The 16042-nt window shown below is 36.5% G+C and overlaps 1 protein-coding gene across 1 annotated transcript in view; it reads right to left on the bottom strand.

Annotated features, from left to right (window-relative positions):
* Window positions 1–16042, bottom strand: part of LOC110834510 (coiled-coil domain-containing protein 39) — a 28757-nt gene that overhangs the window by 7540 nt on the left and 5175 nt on the right. Inside the window, exons 8-15 of the mRNA XM_022073743.2 lie at window positions 15594–15809; window positions 12270–12485; window positions 11670–11837; window positions 11299–11553; window positions 9034–9249; window positions 8317–8476; window positions 3147–3253; window positions 2060–2263 (exon numbers count right to left, since the gene is read on the bottom strand). Of these exons, the coding sequence (XP_021929435.1) occupies window positions 2060–2263; window positions 3147–3253; window positions 8317–8476; window positions 9034–9249; window positions 11299–11553; window positions 11670–11837; window positions 12270–12485; window positions 15594–15809 (1542 nt within the window). The remainder of the gene's footprint in view (window positions 1–2059; window positions 2264–3146; window positions 3254–8316; window positions 8477–9033; window positions 9250–11298; window positions 11554–11669; window positions 11838–12269; window positions 12486–15593; window positions 15810–16042) is intronic.

Below are 16042 nucleotides of genomic sequence, written 5' to 3'. Positions count from 1 at the left end.
CAAGTAGGTAACAAGTTTCATTGCTTATGTCACCATGAACAGGCCTTTTTATACATGTGTTAATTACGTGTAATGTTTCAAAATTTTACAAGATTTTAAGAAAAGGATTCATTTGTACAATATCTCATTAGCTGTTACTACTTTTTCACAATTTAATTCAGTAAAATTTAAAGTTAAGAAATGATGGTAAATTTCAGTAAATAATTAGGATATGGCAATGTAAATGAATTAGTTGTGAAGATTTATGAATACATTACATATTAGTATAAAGCCATTATTCCTGTGCAATTTTTATTGTTTTATAATTTAATATGAATTATTGTTATAATAATTATCACAAATTTAGTATATAGCTATATGCCATGCCTCAGCTCTAGACACTACATTCAAGCTGGCAACATAGTTATGACATTTGTGCTTTTGAGTTATAACAGTCCCTCCTCCACTTTGTTTCACTCACTCCATGCCACAAATTACGACAAGAGTCTGTGTTATGTATTAGTGTTTAACCCCCCAAACTGACCTTCCATATATGACAGCTCTATCACTGAGTTTTATTACCGACAGAAGCCATTATTTTAACATTTAATTCAAGCTGAGGAGACACAAATTAAATTCTCAGAATCGCGAGCCACGTGTTGAAGGATGTGGCTCCATGTCCTGTGTCTGGAATGACTAGTGGAAAGCATGAAAAATATTTCAGATAGGATAACCAGTCTCTGGGCACAGTTTTCAAACCTGAGATCTCAAAATATGAAGCAGAAGTGCTAAGCACTCAATCACCATGTATAGTTCATGTGTAAATATTATTTGAAAGCATGAAGATGGCTATCTTCTGGGTTGTCTGGTAGAAGTTTACCAATGATGATGGAGGGAGCAAGGACCTATGAAATGTTAGTAAACTTTGAGTACACAGCTCAACAATGTTATATTAAGGGTTAGAAATGTTCACCGCATTCAGCGATGCATGCATTCACTCTTTTCCTTATGTTTAATGCAACCAGTGAAGAGTTTCTGCAGTGAAGGAGACATTTCACCCGATGAATGCTGACAGTTCGTTTGGCACAGGAAAATCAGGAAATATTTCCAAAACCTACTCTGGAAATTTATGTAAGAACAAGATGCCAGGTAGTGTTCAACAATGAACACTTATTGCACTTGTGAAAAAGACTTCCATGCACTTTGACTATTGAAAGACAACTGATGAACTGGTGCAAGCAGGTTACAACATGACATGACCTGCATGGGCTATTGTACAGTCATAGCGATATTTTGTGTTTATTAATCAAATCAAATTGTATTGAATTGGAACCGTCAATAAATATTTTAATATGGTTTGGGTGATCACCCCATATATTACAGATGATTTCTTAGACAAATTTTTTATGTTATATCAATGTGATAATATAAGACATGAAAACTGAAAATGACAACAGAATTGAATAAAATACATCATACATATGTGATATTGCATTTGCAATATTGCTTTCTTTTTCACTAAAATAACCTGTATAGAGAATATCCATTTTCAAATAACTATCACCATGCAAAATTAAGAGACTTATATATTTAGCAGTTGTAGTGCTGATCCCATCTCAGATGCCTATGCCTACTGTGGCAGTGTGTGACAGGGAACCATAAACATGAATACTGAGGGGTCAAACAATTATGGGAAAAGGTTAAAGAGACATATGAACTCAAAGAAACAAAGTGCATACCTTCAGTTTTTCTTTCTATAAAAAATTATGTATGTTAATTATCAAATAATTCAGAAGTGCTCTGTGCATAAGCATGAAACTGCAAAATTTTTAGTGGAAGTGTAGGGAAGATAAAGACAACTGCTTGCTGCTTTATTCCCACTGTGTTCAATAAGCAGGCTTCAGAACTGGTTTTGTCATCCTTTTACTACTGGAAAGCAAACCTTGGTTGCCTAGTTCATAGATTACTGTATTGACTTAATCATCAAGGCTGATAACCAGGAATTTTCATTACTAAAGTACATGTTTACTCTGATACCAAGATGATGAAGTGAGTTCAAAATGTGAAAATGCAGACTAACCAAATAAAATGGTATGGGCTGTGATTGTCTGGTTCCTTTTATTTCTCTCATTGTTTTGTGAAGCTGTTTTTGAGCACGTTCAAGCTTGATGGTTTGTTCTCGTAGATCCTTGTCTAAGTCACTTGCTTCTTGATCTTTGTTTTGCCACATAAAATATTTATTGCCATGTGTTATGAAAATTTCCTGTAAAGTTTGATCCAGTACCTGAAAATAAATACAACAAACGGTGACAGGTATTTCACTTTACAGTCACACATAGCATCTAAAGAACTTAAGGAATGGCAATATTTTATATGCATCTTGTGCAACCATTACTGTAGCACTCCCTGTTAATTTGCTTTTGTTCACCTTGAGTGTATGACTCCTTTTATTTCTTCTTTGGATTTTCCTTTTATGCATTTCTTTCAAAGAATGCATAACATTAATGGGTCTGTCAGTCGAATCTGCATGTTCTGTTTCCAAACTAATAATTAGATGCTGACAAAGTTTACTGGAATCTACACTGAAAGTGTTCATCTTGCAGACATCAGGGAAATGTTAGCTTTAAAATGAGCCACTGTACACCCTTGTAGGTGATTCCATTCATTCAAAATTTCTATTACCTTACAGAATTATTTTTTCCTGTTTTAGATAAAAATTAAATTTATGTAACAAGGACACAAGGATCATGATCCAGCTCTAAGTAAAGATTGCACTGCATTAGGATTGTGGAAGTTGCAGAAGGTATGTGTCTACTTGTTCTTCATAAGATGAAGACAGTTGCCTATTGTAAGTAAGCACAGTATTTTCAAAATCACATTGCAAAGCTGTTAGCACCTAGCAGTTTCCAAGGTGCTACTATGCAGCACATACACATTCCCTCGCCCTTAATATCAGCAATTGTGGGCTGTTATTAATGTACATACATTTTTCCAAATTCATGATAGTCTCTAAAGAGCAATTACCAATATAAGTGTTGCCAATTTTTATTATTCCAATTGATAAACACTGAAAATGATAAACTGCATTGAGTAAAGTATGAGAACATTTTTCTTCACAGAAGTGAATGCATGTTTAAGTTTGGTTTATTTCACATTATATGAGTTACCTTAGTTTGGTTGTCTAGTTCACTGAGCTTTGTTTTCTGGTGTTTGAGTGTGTCAAGAACAACATAATATTGAGACTCCAGTTCCTGTTTCTTTTTGTACTCATCACCTGCAAAATGACACTACCAATAACAGGCAGAAAAAATACAGAAAATTATGCCCAAGTTGAATGCAGAAGAGAGGTTTTACGAATCAGTCCATCATCAGAACTGCTGAATGCAGTTTTATGCAGTGCAGACTGCACTAAAATCTTGTTAGATTAATTATATTTTGGTTTATCAGTCAAATCAAAGCCAGTCATGGTCTGAGGCTTGAGTCTCGTGCGCTTGGACACTGTGACCGTGGGTTTCAATCCCATTCAAGGCATGAATGTTATCCATGTCTTTCTGTGTTGTGCTGTCCTGCGTATAGGTAGAGGCCTTGTGACAGGCTGATCACTCGTCCAAGGAGTCCTACGAGATGTCTAAATAGATCAAAAAACCTCCAGGGAGGTATTAAAAAATTCAAATCAAACTTCAGATATGTAAGATTTGAGGTTTTCACAGCGGTGAGTATGAAGATTTCTGTCTTCTGGGTTGTTGAACTGTGTAGTCTGGTCGATGTTAACGAACGTTTCTTAACATTGACCAGACTACACAGCGCAACAACCCAGAAGACAGAAATCTTCAAACTTCAGATACTTTGTAAAAAATAGATTGTCACTCAAAAATGATTAAGTAAAGAGTCCCGCTACATGCCTATGCAGGCACTTGGGGGGAGAGCGGAGGTATAGCTCCTACTCTTTCTTGACGTTTTCTTGACATCGGCACCAGATGGGGGTGAGTGATCAGCATCACGCCCCGGCCGTGCTTTACCCCTGGGAAAGGATCTCGGTACCCATTGGACAGGAGGCCCCAGAGCCAGTCTGGACACATAGGCTAGAGGAAAAATCTTCTGCCCCCGTCGGGGATTGAACCCCGATCTCCCAGCGCATAGCTTGTCACTTTACTGACTGAGCTATCAGGCTCATCTAAAAATGATTACTGCATGTAATATAAAATATAACTTTCATTAAAATCTACAACTTTTATTTGAAACATTTTCTCACATGGTGACTATTTAGTGAAATACACATAAAAATAAATTCTGCTTCAGTACAGTCAAGTACCTGCAGGGCACTCAGCTCAGCAGCAACAAAGTTATGTACCCAACAGATGAACATCAAGGCTAATTAGAAGAAATGTGTACTTCAATGGAGTAAATGCTTCCACTTCTGTTAGCTTTTATTAACTATCAGTAACTATTAAATGGAATGACAGATTGAAAACATGCCCAAAGAGGTGTTCATACATCACAAGGAGTCAGGCACACTTCTTACAAGGGAAGGTAATATCACTCAACCAGCCCACTTACTATACTGCAGACCTGTGCATTTACATTCTGTTATGTGAAAGTAATCTGACACCTTACTGACTACCCATCACAGCAGCAACAGTTCATTTTGATGTGTGCTTATTTTAAATAGAGAAATGCTACCTATGAGGCCTTTTGTGTGATGATTTCACTTAGATGATGAAACATACTTAACAATTACTGAAATATTGCCTGTCATATGAACATGAAAATATGTCAACCATTAACCCTTATACTGCTACATTTGACTGCATTAGTACACTATGTGATATTAAACTTTATTCCACATTAAAAATAATCTCCTTTTGCTGCAACATTCATTTCTACTCCTAAATTGTGAAATTACACTTTTGTGCTGTCCTATAGTGTGAACAATGTGAAGTTGTCAGAGCCTGCATGCTGTTGCAAATTTTGTGTTTCGAATGCATATATGAGCGTGTGTGTGTTCTTAGAGGCGTGTCAGTTTCTGTGGCTGTTTGCGCCCGTATACACTTGGAGGCAGACAAGCATCGATGACATCACAGAAACCTGTATGGTTGAATTGCATGCACTAAGTAGGACAACAAACTATGATTAAAAGTAACTAACCATCAGGAAATTACAGCAAGAATAAGCATAAAAAAGGCTGTAAAGAGGCCTTGAGAGTGTGCTTAAAAATGAAACGACTTTGTTACTGAAACGTGGCTGCCAGCTGTAGAAGGGCTTCGAGTTTTTGATGTGATTTACACTTCTCATGTTTATAAATTTTTATAATTTATAACATTGTAAAAAAGTGTTCAGCAAACATAAAATTGAGTATTTATCGGAGTATTAATTATTTTTGTGATTTTTATTCACACATGCACATAATAACCTGACCCTCATAATGAGTTTGGATTTTTATTATAAAACTGGATTCTTTTGGCGAAGCAATGAAAAATAATGTACAGCATAAGAGTTGAAATAACATCTCTTGGCCATTCCATTCATTAACTAACCAACCAACCCCACAGAGCACAGTCCATCTTGAGACACTAAATATCACCCAAGTAGGCAACTTCCTGCCTTCTATGGAATTTGAAGAGTCCTTGTCGTGTTCACAACAGCCCACCACTACCTTTATCCTGACCCAGAATCTGGTCTATAACCTTACTCCCCATTTCTTTAAGACACATTTTAATACAATTAAATTTGATTAACAAACACAAAATTTCACTGTGACTATACAACAGGTCATATAGGCCACATCATGCTGTAACCTGCATGCACCATTCCATCACCTGTCTTCAAACAGTCAAAGTGCTAGGATATATTTTTTCAAAATGCAACAAGTGTCCATAATCAAACATTAGCTGGCATCTTGTTCTTACTTAACTTGCCAGAATGAGTTTAGGGATCCATTTCCCAATTCTCCTTCACGAAACAAATTCACAGTATTATATCTGGTGAACTGTTTCTGTGATACAGGAACTTTTCACTGAGTTGCATCATACATGAGGTAAGGACTATTGTTTAATATGGTGGACACTTCCAACACTGCATATAATATCGTTTTTTTTATTTCAATGTAATTTATTTTTTGACAAACTGAACACTTGTCAGGAATGGGTTGCACAACTTTTGATCACCTCCATTTGTACCTTGGCTTCCAATTCCCTTCAGGTTTGCTGTCAAATTTTGTATGCATTTCTAATTACTCTCATTCATTTGGCATGCCCTGCCCATCTTATTCTCCTAGATTTCATGACCATAATAATATTTGGTAAATGCTACGAATATTGAAGTTTCTCAATTTCTTCAGCCTTCTGTTACCTCTCTGTTATCTTCAAATATACTTCTCAGTATTCTCCACTTGAACATTTATTAAGATTAAGAGACCAATTTTATATCCATGCAAATAACAAGAAACATCATAGTTTTGTATATTTTAATATATGTGGTTTTGGATTGCATAAGGGAAGACAAAAAATTCTGAAGTGAATTGTAGAAATCAAAACACAAAAGGTTAAAATACACAAAAGTGTAATTTTACCAGTTGTACTGAATGGGTATGAAACTTGGTCTCTCACACTGAGGGAGGAACATAGATTGAGGGTCTTCGAGAACAGAGTGTTGAGGAGGATATTTGAACCTAAAAGGGAGGAAGACAGATCATGTAGAAAATTGCATAATGATGAGCTTCAGTCTGTAGTCATCACCTGACATTCTTAGGGTGGCTAAATCGAGGATGAGGTAGGCGGGACATGTGGCAACCATGGGTGAGGGAAGAGGTGTGTTTACAGGGTATAGGTTGGGAGGCCTGAATGGAGGAGACTGCTAGGAAGACCTAGACATAGGTGGAGGATAACATTAAGATGGATGTTAGGGAGATGGGATTGAAGGAGTTAAATGGATGTAGACAGAGTCCGGTGGTGGGATTTTGTGAACATGGTGATGAACCTTAGGGGTTCCTTAAAGAAAGGGGGCTATTCTTTGACAAGCCGAGTATACAGTCGACTTTTCAAAGAATATCCTGTGAGTGAGTGAGTGAGTACGTGAATGAGTTATTGTAGCAAGCATTCCTCATATTTATTTAGGTATGGTATTTTGATCTGTAACCACCATCCCCAAATATCTTAAGTTGAGCAAACTTAAATGAAATTTAATAACTATCTTTATAATATGATTTTTGCCCTGCAGTCTGGTCACAATGGTGGCTAATAAATCCTTTGAAAGTGTTACAAAGTTCAAATATCTGGGAACAACAATAACAAATCAAAATTATACTCATGAGGAAGTTAGGAGGAGACTAAATTCCAGAAATGCTTGCTACTTCTCAGTTCAAAATATTTTGTCTTCCCATCTGATTTCTAAGAACCTGAAAATTAAAGTACACAAAACAATAATTTTGCCTGTTGTTTTGTGTGGGTGCGAAATTCTGAGGGAGGAACATAGATTGCAGGTGTTTGAGAATAGGGTGTTGAGAAGGATATTTGGGCCTAGGAGAGAAGACGATGGGGCATGGAGAAAACTGCATAATGATGAGCTTAAAAATCTGTACTCCTCCCCCAATATTGTCAGGGTGATTAAGTTGAGAAGAATGACGTGGGTTGAGCATGTGGCGTGCATGGATGGAGCAAGAGGTGTGCACCGGGTATTGGTCGGGAAGCCTGAGGGGAAGAGACCGCTGGGGAGACCTAGACATAGATGGGAGGATAATGCAAGGTGGGATCTATGGGAGATAGTAGTTGAAGGAGACTGGATTTTGTTGGCCCAGGGCAGGGTCCGGTGGAGGGCTTTGGTTAAGTCGGTGATGAACCTTTGGGATCCGTAAGCCATCTAGTTAGTTAGTTAGTCTGGTCACAAGATATGAACATGTATTTCTTAGTTTAGTTTGGGACTTCAAAGTACTCATTTAGAGTTTATAAGGAAAATTTAATTATGAACTGATATGCACTGAAAATTTCTCCAGTGACTCACAATCCAGTATAACTCTCTGTTTTTCAAAGGGACATAAGTGTGAAAGTACTGATGAACAGTCTGCTTTAATTGAGCTGTAAGGTCTCGTTTCTTTTACCTATGCCATGGCACAGCAGCAATATTATGAACTGTTACAACCAGGGCAACTCAATCTGAACAGTCCTTTTTATATCAGGTCATTGGTAGAACATAAAAGTTCCTCTAACATTCTTGAAACCTAATCTTTCTTATCTACCATGGAAAGAACAATTTCAAACTAAAAATTTCTTATTTAGGGATTTGAATTGTAACTGTCAACAAGAAACAAGCTGTAACATAAATTAAATTATAGTATATTCTTACTTTCTTCATCCACAGCAGATAAGTTTTTCTTATATTTGTCATTTGCCAAATTTATAACCTTCAATGTGTTTTCCATAGCTTGAATTTCTTTTTCTGTTGTTCTTATTTTTTCATCTAGTTTGTCGCCTTGCTGCTGAAGCTCATATTTCTCTTGTGCACTCTGAAATCAGTACAGTGTATGGATATAAGGAACTGACTGCTGTCACACAGAACAAACTTAAGGATCATAATGTAGTTGAGAAAAAAACAAAAAACAACAACTGAGAAGCCATGTTGACAGAATAGTTGAAAACCAGCGGCCAGAGATAACTTGGGTCCACAGACTTATAAGCTAAAATTTAGGGGAATAGAAAAGAGATGCTGGAATAAGGGTTCTTAGACTGGTACAGACAAGAAACCTAATCTATGGAAACAAGAACATTGCAGATTTTTACAGACATATTTTCTACCAAATCCTCCATAATTCAGTATAAATAATGAATTTCAGTTACTTATTAACACCCTTAATGCCATACAAACTTAACTTTTAAGTTATAATATGATTAATGATAAAACAGTAATTCAAATTCAACACATATCTTCATAGCCACAAGCCTCAGAAAAAAAAGACAGAGAGAGAGAGAGCATTGCTATTTGGAGCACATTCTTCCTTGCAAGAGAACATAATGTTACACGAAACTAAACAATATCACTTTCTTTTCTTATCATTTACATTACCTTTATTTTGAAGTATGTAACTGAAAGTTGTTCTCCACTTTCAGACTGTCCAAGTGAACTCATTACAATATCATACTTCTTCTGCAGCTGGCATATTTTGGTTTCACATGCCTTTATATCAGCTATTAGGTAACATCTATCCTCATTCAACTTTCGTTTCTGAACAAACAGGATATCTTTATGCATGCCAATCTCCACTTTTCGCTCCTTCATAGCCTGAATTTGCACAATAAATTAGTGTTAATTTGTAAACATATTATGTTTCTACATGGTGACATACAAAGCACACTTATAATGTCTCCAGAAATTGCAGTTTGCTGCATACAAATATCTACAGAAGAGATATATGTAGTATGTTGTTTGCTAAGTTTCTGTTATCTTTTGATAGTGTCTCATGGGTTATGTATGTTAAGTCATGTGGTATGTTTGTAAAAATGTATTTTATGTTGAATGAGCATTCTCCAGTGTTTTCATTAATTTATGTTATTTAAAATCACTAATTAGTTGAGCAGAATTATTGATACTGTATGTATATGGTAGGTTTAATGTTACGTTTAGTGTTTTATTACAAATTTTGATGTTTTATGCTGGTGAATTCTTCCAATTACTACAAGACTAATGGGCGTATTTTCCTTATGTAATTTTATCGTTGCATGTAGGTTTGGTGCTGCAGGATTCATGTTGTCTTATTTCCATTTGTATTATATTTATATAACATCTTGTGTTTTAAGGAAATGTTTTACTGTTTTCAGGTACTAGTTTAGAATTTATTGTGTTGAAGGAAATCATGTTTTAAAGGGTGATATGAAAAATGTTTTTCCATTGTCTGCTTTTATGATGTAAGACTTGAGATTCTCACAGCGGTGAGTATGAAGATATCCGTCTTCTGGATTATTGCGCTGTGTAGTCTGGTCGATGTTAACCAACGTTTCAGAGGTCATACTGCCTCCGCCATCAGGGCGATGAATATGCCAATAGGGTGTGAGGTGCTGGGTTTATAGGCCGGGAAGTGAAAGGTGTAGCCTGCCCCGAGCCAATGGGAGCAGGTATGGGAGTGGACCAATGGTAGCATGTGGGCGAGAGTGGGAGAGGGAGAGAAAGTAGAGAGAGAAAGGTGAGTTTGGTTGTATGGATCAGGGCCCTGAAAAGGGCCATGTTAGTGGTCTGGTTGGTTCTGGCGGCGCACTCTTGCTCGCTCTCGGAGTCCTCGAAGTGTGTGAATAAGAGGCTTCCAGGACCGGCTCAGGTGAAGTCCATCTTCCCTGTTAAAGTTATCGGGATGTAGTTCGATCTCGATGGCTTCCCTGATTAACCGATCCATGTAGTCGGTTTTTGAGGAGAGGATAGAAGTGTCCTCTAGCTGTATATGGTGTACAGAACCACTCTTGTTTGTTCCTTATATCATTGTTAGGGTTATATTTTTTATTAATTTTTTAGATTCATTGTGACTACAAGCCTGTAATAATTTTGTATTGGCAAATGTAGTTGACAAATTGCTGTTTCCACTTCAATGGAAAGAGTTTCCAATCCAGTTTTTGTTTTATGTATAGACTGTATTTCATACCCTTTTCTAATAATTTTATCTCATTATTAGCAAATTTTGTATTCGATTGGTTTAGTACTGTAGGGTATTGGATGTCATTGTTGGCATATGTGGTCTGTGTTTTGATATCTTTTAGCATTCCACGTTTTTTTATTTTGCTTTTCTAGTGTTTTCCTAAATTTGTGTTGTAGTTTCTGACTTATTTTGTGTTCAGTATGTAACCACCATGTTCCCCATGTGTTTGCATTAACTATATGTATTTGGTTCTGTTTTTTCTAATATAATAGTTTTAGTTATCATCTGTTGTGCTCATTGCGTTCTTTGTTATTTATTTATTTATCTTTTTTTCTGGTATGTATCACACACACACACACACACACACACAATAGTAGCCAATACTTTACATGATGTTAGACACAGTTGCACTGTTGTGTGAATCATTTTTACAGCAACTGCTATTAGCACCTGGCAGTGAGTCATGAAGTTCCTGCCAGGAGCTGGGAATTGACAGTTACAGTTAATTTTGTCACTTAATGCACCATATCATTTTAAGATCATCAGAATTACACAGAATGAATGCCAGACTGCAAGCATTTACAGTCATGAATGTTATCAATCCTACACCATATTTTTAGAAAATCAACAGACAAAAGGTACTTAGAATTAAACTTAGAGTCGCATATATCATTAATAACAACACACTGGAATGTACTAGAACTTACAGTGTCCAACTCAAGCTTCTGCTTCTCCAGTGAGTAAACTTTGTCTCCTTCATGAGCAATTGCCTTCTCAGCCTGAACCACCCTGAGACGAAGAACATTCTCCTCCACTTGTTTTGCCTGATTATGAGCTTGGTCGAGTTTCAGTTGTTTCTGCCCTCCATCTGTTAGCAGAATTTGATCTTGTCGTTTGCCTGCCAGGTTTTCTAGTTCTGCTGAATCTTCTTTGAGTGCCTTGGTCAACCTCCGAACCCTATTCTGTTATGTCCAATATAACTTGTAATGAGGGATTAAAATTATAAAAATGTTGGAAAAGCAGCATTAATAGGATAAATTAAAGCATATTAACTTCTTGTGTTTTCAGACAGGCATACCTCCAGTCTTTGATTTTGGGCTGTAAGTAAATTTAAAGCTGCCACTTTTTCACTCAAGACCTCTTCCAGCTCTGCAATCTTCTTCTCAATAGCTTCTTTTTCTTCAGCATCTTGACCTGTACCTGTGAGGCGAAGAATACGGGACTCAATCATCTGGGCCTCGAATTCCTGTACATATTGTAATAATGAATACATCAATTACACAAAAAAGACAAGATAATGGTGGTTAAAGCAATACACTTTCCCATTTAACTCAAGTTTAATGTATGTCTTATCTTTTATATGACTGACTGAGGTACTTGCAACTAGACTAAGAGGAAGACATTCAGTAAGTGAACAAGGAAAATAAAAGTTTGATCATGAAACATGACTGGAACAATCCATAGAACACTAAACCACAATAGCATTGCAACCAACAATAACAGGCTAACAACAAACTTAGAGATACATATAAGAAACCAAGAAAGAAAACAAGTTTTCTTTTCTGGAGAAATTTACTGCACATGTGCAGGTTTGCCTCAGCACTGTCACTGTACAAGCTGGCATCTATTCTTTCCTATTGTCAACATTACTGTAAAGTATTCATGTGAAATGATTTACCTTATTGAAAACAGTTTCCGTCTGGCATAAAAAGTCTTTCTTTGTTTGCTGAATATTGGACAAAACTTGAACTTTTGCAGATTCCAGCCCACGAATGTCAATATGCTGTTGTTCCTCCTGCTTCTTAAGATCACACAGTTCTTGTTGTATTTGACACAGCAGGTCATTGAATTTGTTTCTCTGTTGGACCAAGATGTCTATTTTATTTTCCTCAGACTGAAAGCAAACATACACAGTGTCTTAGACAGCTCTTCCTGCAAAATAAATATCCTAGAATGACTGAATAAACACAGTTATTGTAGAGAGATAATCTCAAAATAAGTCAGGAAACACAAATAAAAGACTGACATTTCTTTCTATTTATCAGTTACTTACTGCTATGAAGTTATTTTACATCTTGCAACTGTCTTATCTGGAGACATAACTGTCAATCCAGTCAATTTACATCACAGCTTACATCACTGTCATTCTGTTTTATTTTCAATAATTTAGGCATTGAATTCACATTACCACACAGAAGATAACAAGAGTGAAAAGATAGCTGTCTTCTGGGTTGTTCTGTTGTGTAGTCTGGTAGAAGTTTCCTGACGTTTCAGAGGTCCTTGCCGCCAACATCATCAGGCCCAACAACCCAGAAGACAGCCATCTTTGGACTCACAGCCATGAAAATCTCAAATCTTACTAAGATATAAAAGTGTATTCTAGTAAGTTACCCATATCTTTCAAATGTACTGTTTGTAATTTTGCATACTTCATAGACCTCAGTATTTGTTTATTACAGATACAAACTTATTGTTACAAAAACAGTCATAATACACTGCACATAGTCAGTGATTATTTTTCCTTCTGCTTCATTTAATCCATTACAGCAGCCAACCATCTGTTCGTCCCATCATTTTTTCCAAATGATATGACTTACAAACAGTGCACCATAAAAAAGTGCAAAATAAAAAAAGTTCCTCTTGCAGACACAAACCTAGGAAAAGTGTGTACCTTCTCTGTTTACAAAATTAACCACAGAAACATACAATGCTGTGTCACAGAAAAAAAAAATCATCTTGGAGAGGCAGCTCCAGAAAATTTGTCATTTTCCCCCTATTTTCAAAAGTGTCGCGCCGGTTCGTACCCATATCCGCAGCAGGTCTCCAAGGTGAGGAGCCTCTAGTCGATAGACTAATGTAGGTAAGGGAAGTCGGCTTATGCAGTGGCACAATACAGAAGTGGTGTGTACAAATAAAAAATATTCCTCTTGGACAGACAAACCTGGAAACTTCTTGATTTTTTCTATTTCAAAAGTTAGGCACAAGGGTGTCCAAAGTATACCTATAGTACGCGACTTTAATCTTGAGACTTGCAAGGAATGCAGGAAGTCCAAAGCGTTAAAGGCTGACGCTATCTTTCCTCCTTCACCCCACTTCCTCACCCTGTAAGTCTCAAAATTACAGTCTTACACTGTACTTGTACAATGGCATGTTGTAGAAAAGAGTAAACAAAAAAAAAAGTCCAGATATCTTGGTATGTCACAGGAAAACTGTTAAATACAATTTCACATGTTATTTTGGATTGCTCTTGAACTTCAACAAGGATGGCTAGTATTAAAATATGTTCTGAATGAAAGTTGCAAGTTAAAATTAGATCTACATTTTATGTCCTACATTAATTTATGTATAATGAGCCACCATGAGAAAATTGATAAGCTATGATTTTATGTTTGGGTCAACCCACATCAAATCAACACAGAAAAGAGATATTTCCAATTTGACCCCTGCGGACTGAATGATTTTTTGTGAGATTGTAGTCTGAATGGAGATGAGTGATTTTGCAAAATTTTACTGCTTTATAGCCACTATATTTTTGAGAGTAGAAACCTGAAGTTGTCACAAAACAAATTTCTTGAGCATAAGTTGTCTAAAAAAGGGCAAATTGAGATGCAAAGCTTATTTTATGCTAACTTTAGAGGTAATAAAATACCCTTTCCAGTGACCTATTACACTAAACATTCGGCACAGTTATATTTTGAAGGTATTCAAATTTGATCTTTGGCCTTATATTTTTCAAAATGCAGTATTTTATTCTTTTAATATACTATATGCATGTAAAGCCATCCATTTATATTCCAATGTGGCACTAGAAGGGGGTGAATGGTGAGCAGCATGCCCTGACTGCACATTTCCCCTGGGAAATAACCCCGGTACCAATTGGACAGGAGGCTAGGTGGACCCCAGAGCCAGTCTAGATGCTGAGGTTAGAAGAAAATTCTCTGCCTCTGTCAGGATCAAACCCGATCACCTAGCTATACTGACTGAGCTACTTGGCTCACATTGTGTGCATGTTAACTCCAGCTATGTTATCTACTGTATTTTCAGACAGTACTAAACCAATTTCAGATACAACTCAGGATCTTGGTGACTGATTACCCCCCCACACACACACACACAAAATTGGTAAAATTAACTGTGAACTAATATTAAATAATATTTCTGAAACCAAAGAAATACCCAGTTTTTAATACTAGGCCTGTTATTAAGCAAGCAACAGACCATGAGGGGGCATATTCCACAAAAGTATGAACTAATAAACTAAAATTTACAAGTACAAGTTACTATAAAATTCTGTTCCATAGACGAAGACATCATACTTGTACATTTTATTAATAATTATAAGTGACATCATTAGAGAACAAATTAAATCCTGGAGTTGTGTGGAACAGGTACAGTGAACTAGTCGGACCCATCACTACACTGAGCTGTCAAGTTTTCAGGTCAGAGAGCCTACACCACATGAAACCTGTTAAGATCTGCTAATACTACAGACATTTTATGACGCACACCCATCAATTAAATACTAAATGATGCAAGACAGGCATGTCTGGACCTGCTCAATATGTGCAGGTAATTGAATTCTGTCTTAACAGATGTATTTTTTGTTGTGGTAATTTAAAATATTTCCCCATTTGTTTTTCAAAATCTTATTCAAGTTTATATACAGTAATAATTTCAATATGTGATAGTAAAAACTCCAGTCATGCTGGTTGCCAGCCTCCTAGGAAAATGTGATGGACAGACATGGATGTGCCCATAAGATACTTTTTGCTGAACCTACAGTAAGAAGAATACCTAAAAATTCCAATTTCACTGCTCTGATATCATCTCTTCCAAATTTTCATGCTATATACCGAGACCACCATGGCCCCTCAGTACCGATACATAAAAATTACAATTTCATTATACCTGTAATGTCCATTACAAATGTTATTCCAGTGAATTACCCACAGACAACAAATCCCCTCAGTACCAGTGTATATGAAATCTAATTTTAAAGTACCTTTATCATGTCTTCCAAATGTTGTGTCCTCTCTGAGGCAGATACAGTCCTGTTAGTAACTTGTTCCAAGCGTTCCTTAGTCCTCTGCACCACGTCAACCAGTTCCTTAACATGTTTTTCTTTGGCCACATTGTCACTGGCCAATACTGTATTTCTATGCCGCTGGTGTTCCAGGTGTGAAGCACATCCTGCTAAAGTGCGCCGCATTGTTCCCAGCTGAACAATAACACCAAAAGTGAACTGCTGATAATGATGTGGATGAGAAATATTTGTGTAAGCAAAGGTGCTGGTGATGAACATATGTGAGAATATGGTAGTATAGCACAATCCAGAAGTTTCTGCTTCTATTCATAAACCAATTTTCATCTTGTCCTGCTCAGCTACTGTTTCCACACAAAGTTCATATGTTGCCAACTGACCATATTGCTGTTTGACATGATGTCAACTAC

The sequence above is a fragment of the Zootermopsis nevadensis genome, unplaced genomic scaffold (assembly GCF_977971745.1).
Source record: "Zootermopsis nevadensis isolate Lab colony 2312 unplaced genomic scaffold, Znev_1.0 Znev_ptg000011l, whole genome shotgun sequence".
NCBI classification, from domain to species: Eukaryota; Metazoa; Arthropoda; class Insecta; order Blattodea; family Termopsidae; genus Zootermopsis; species Zootermopsis nevadensis.
This window is presented reverse-complemented; position numbering and strand designations above follow the sequence as displayed.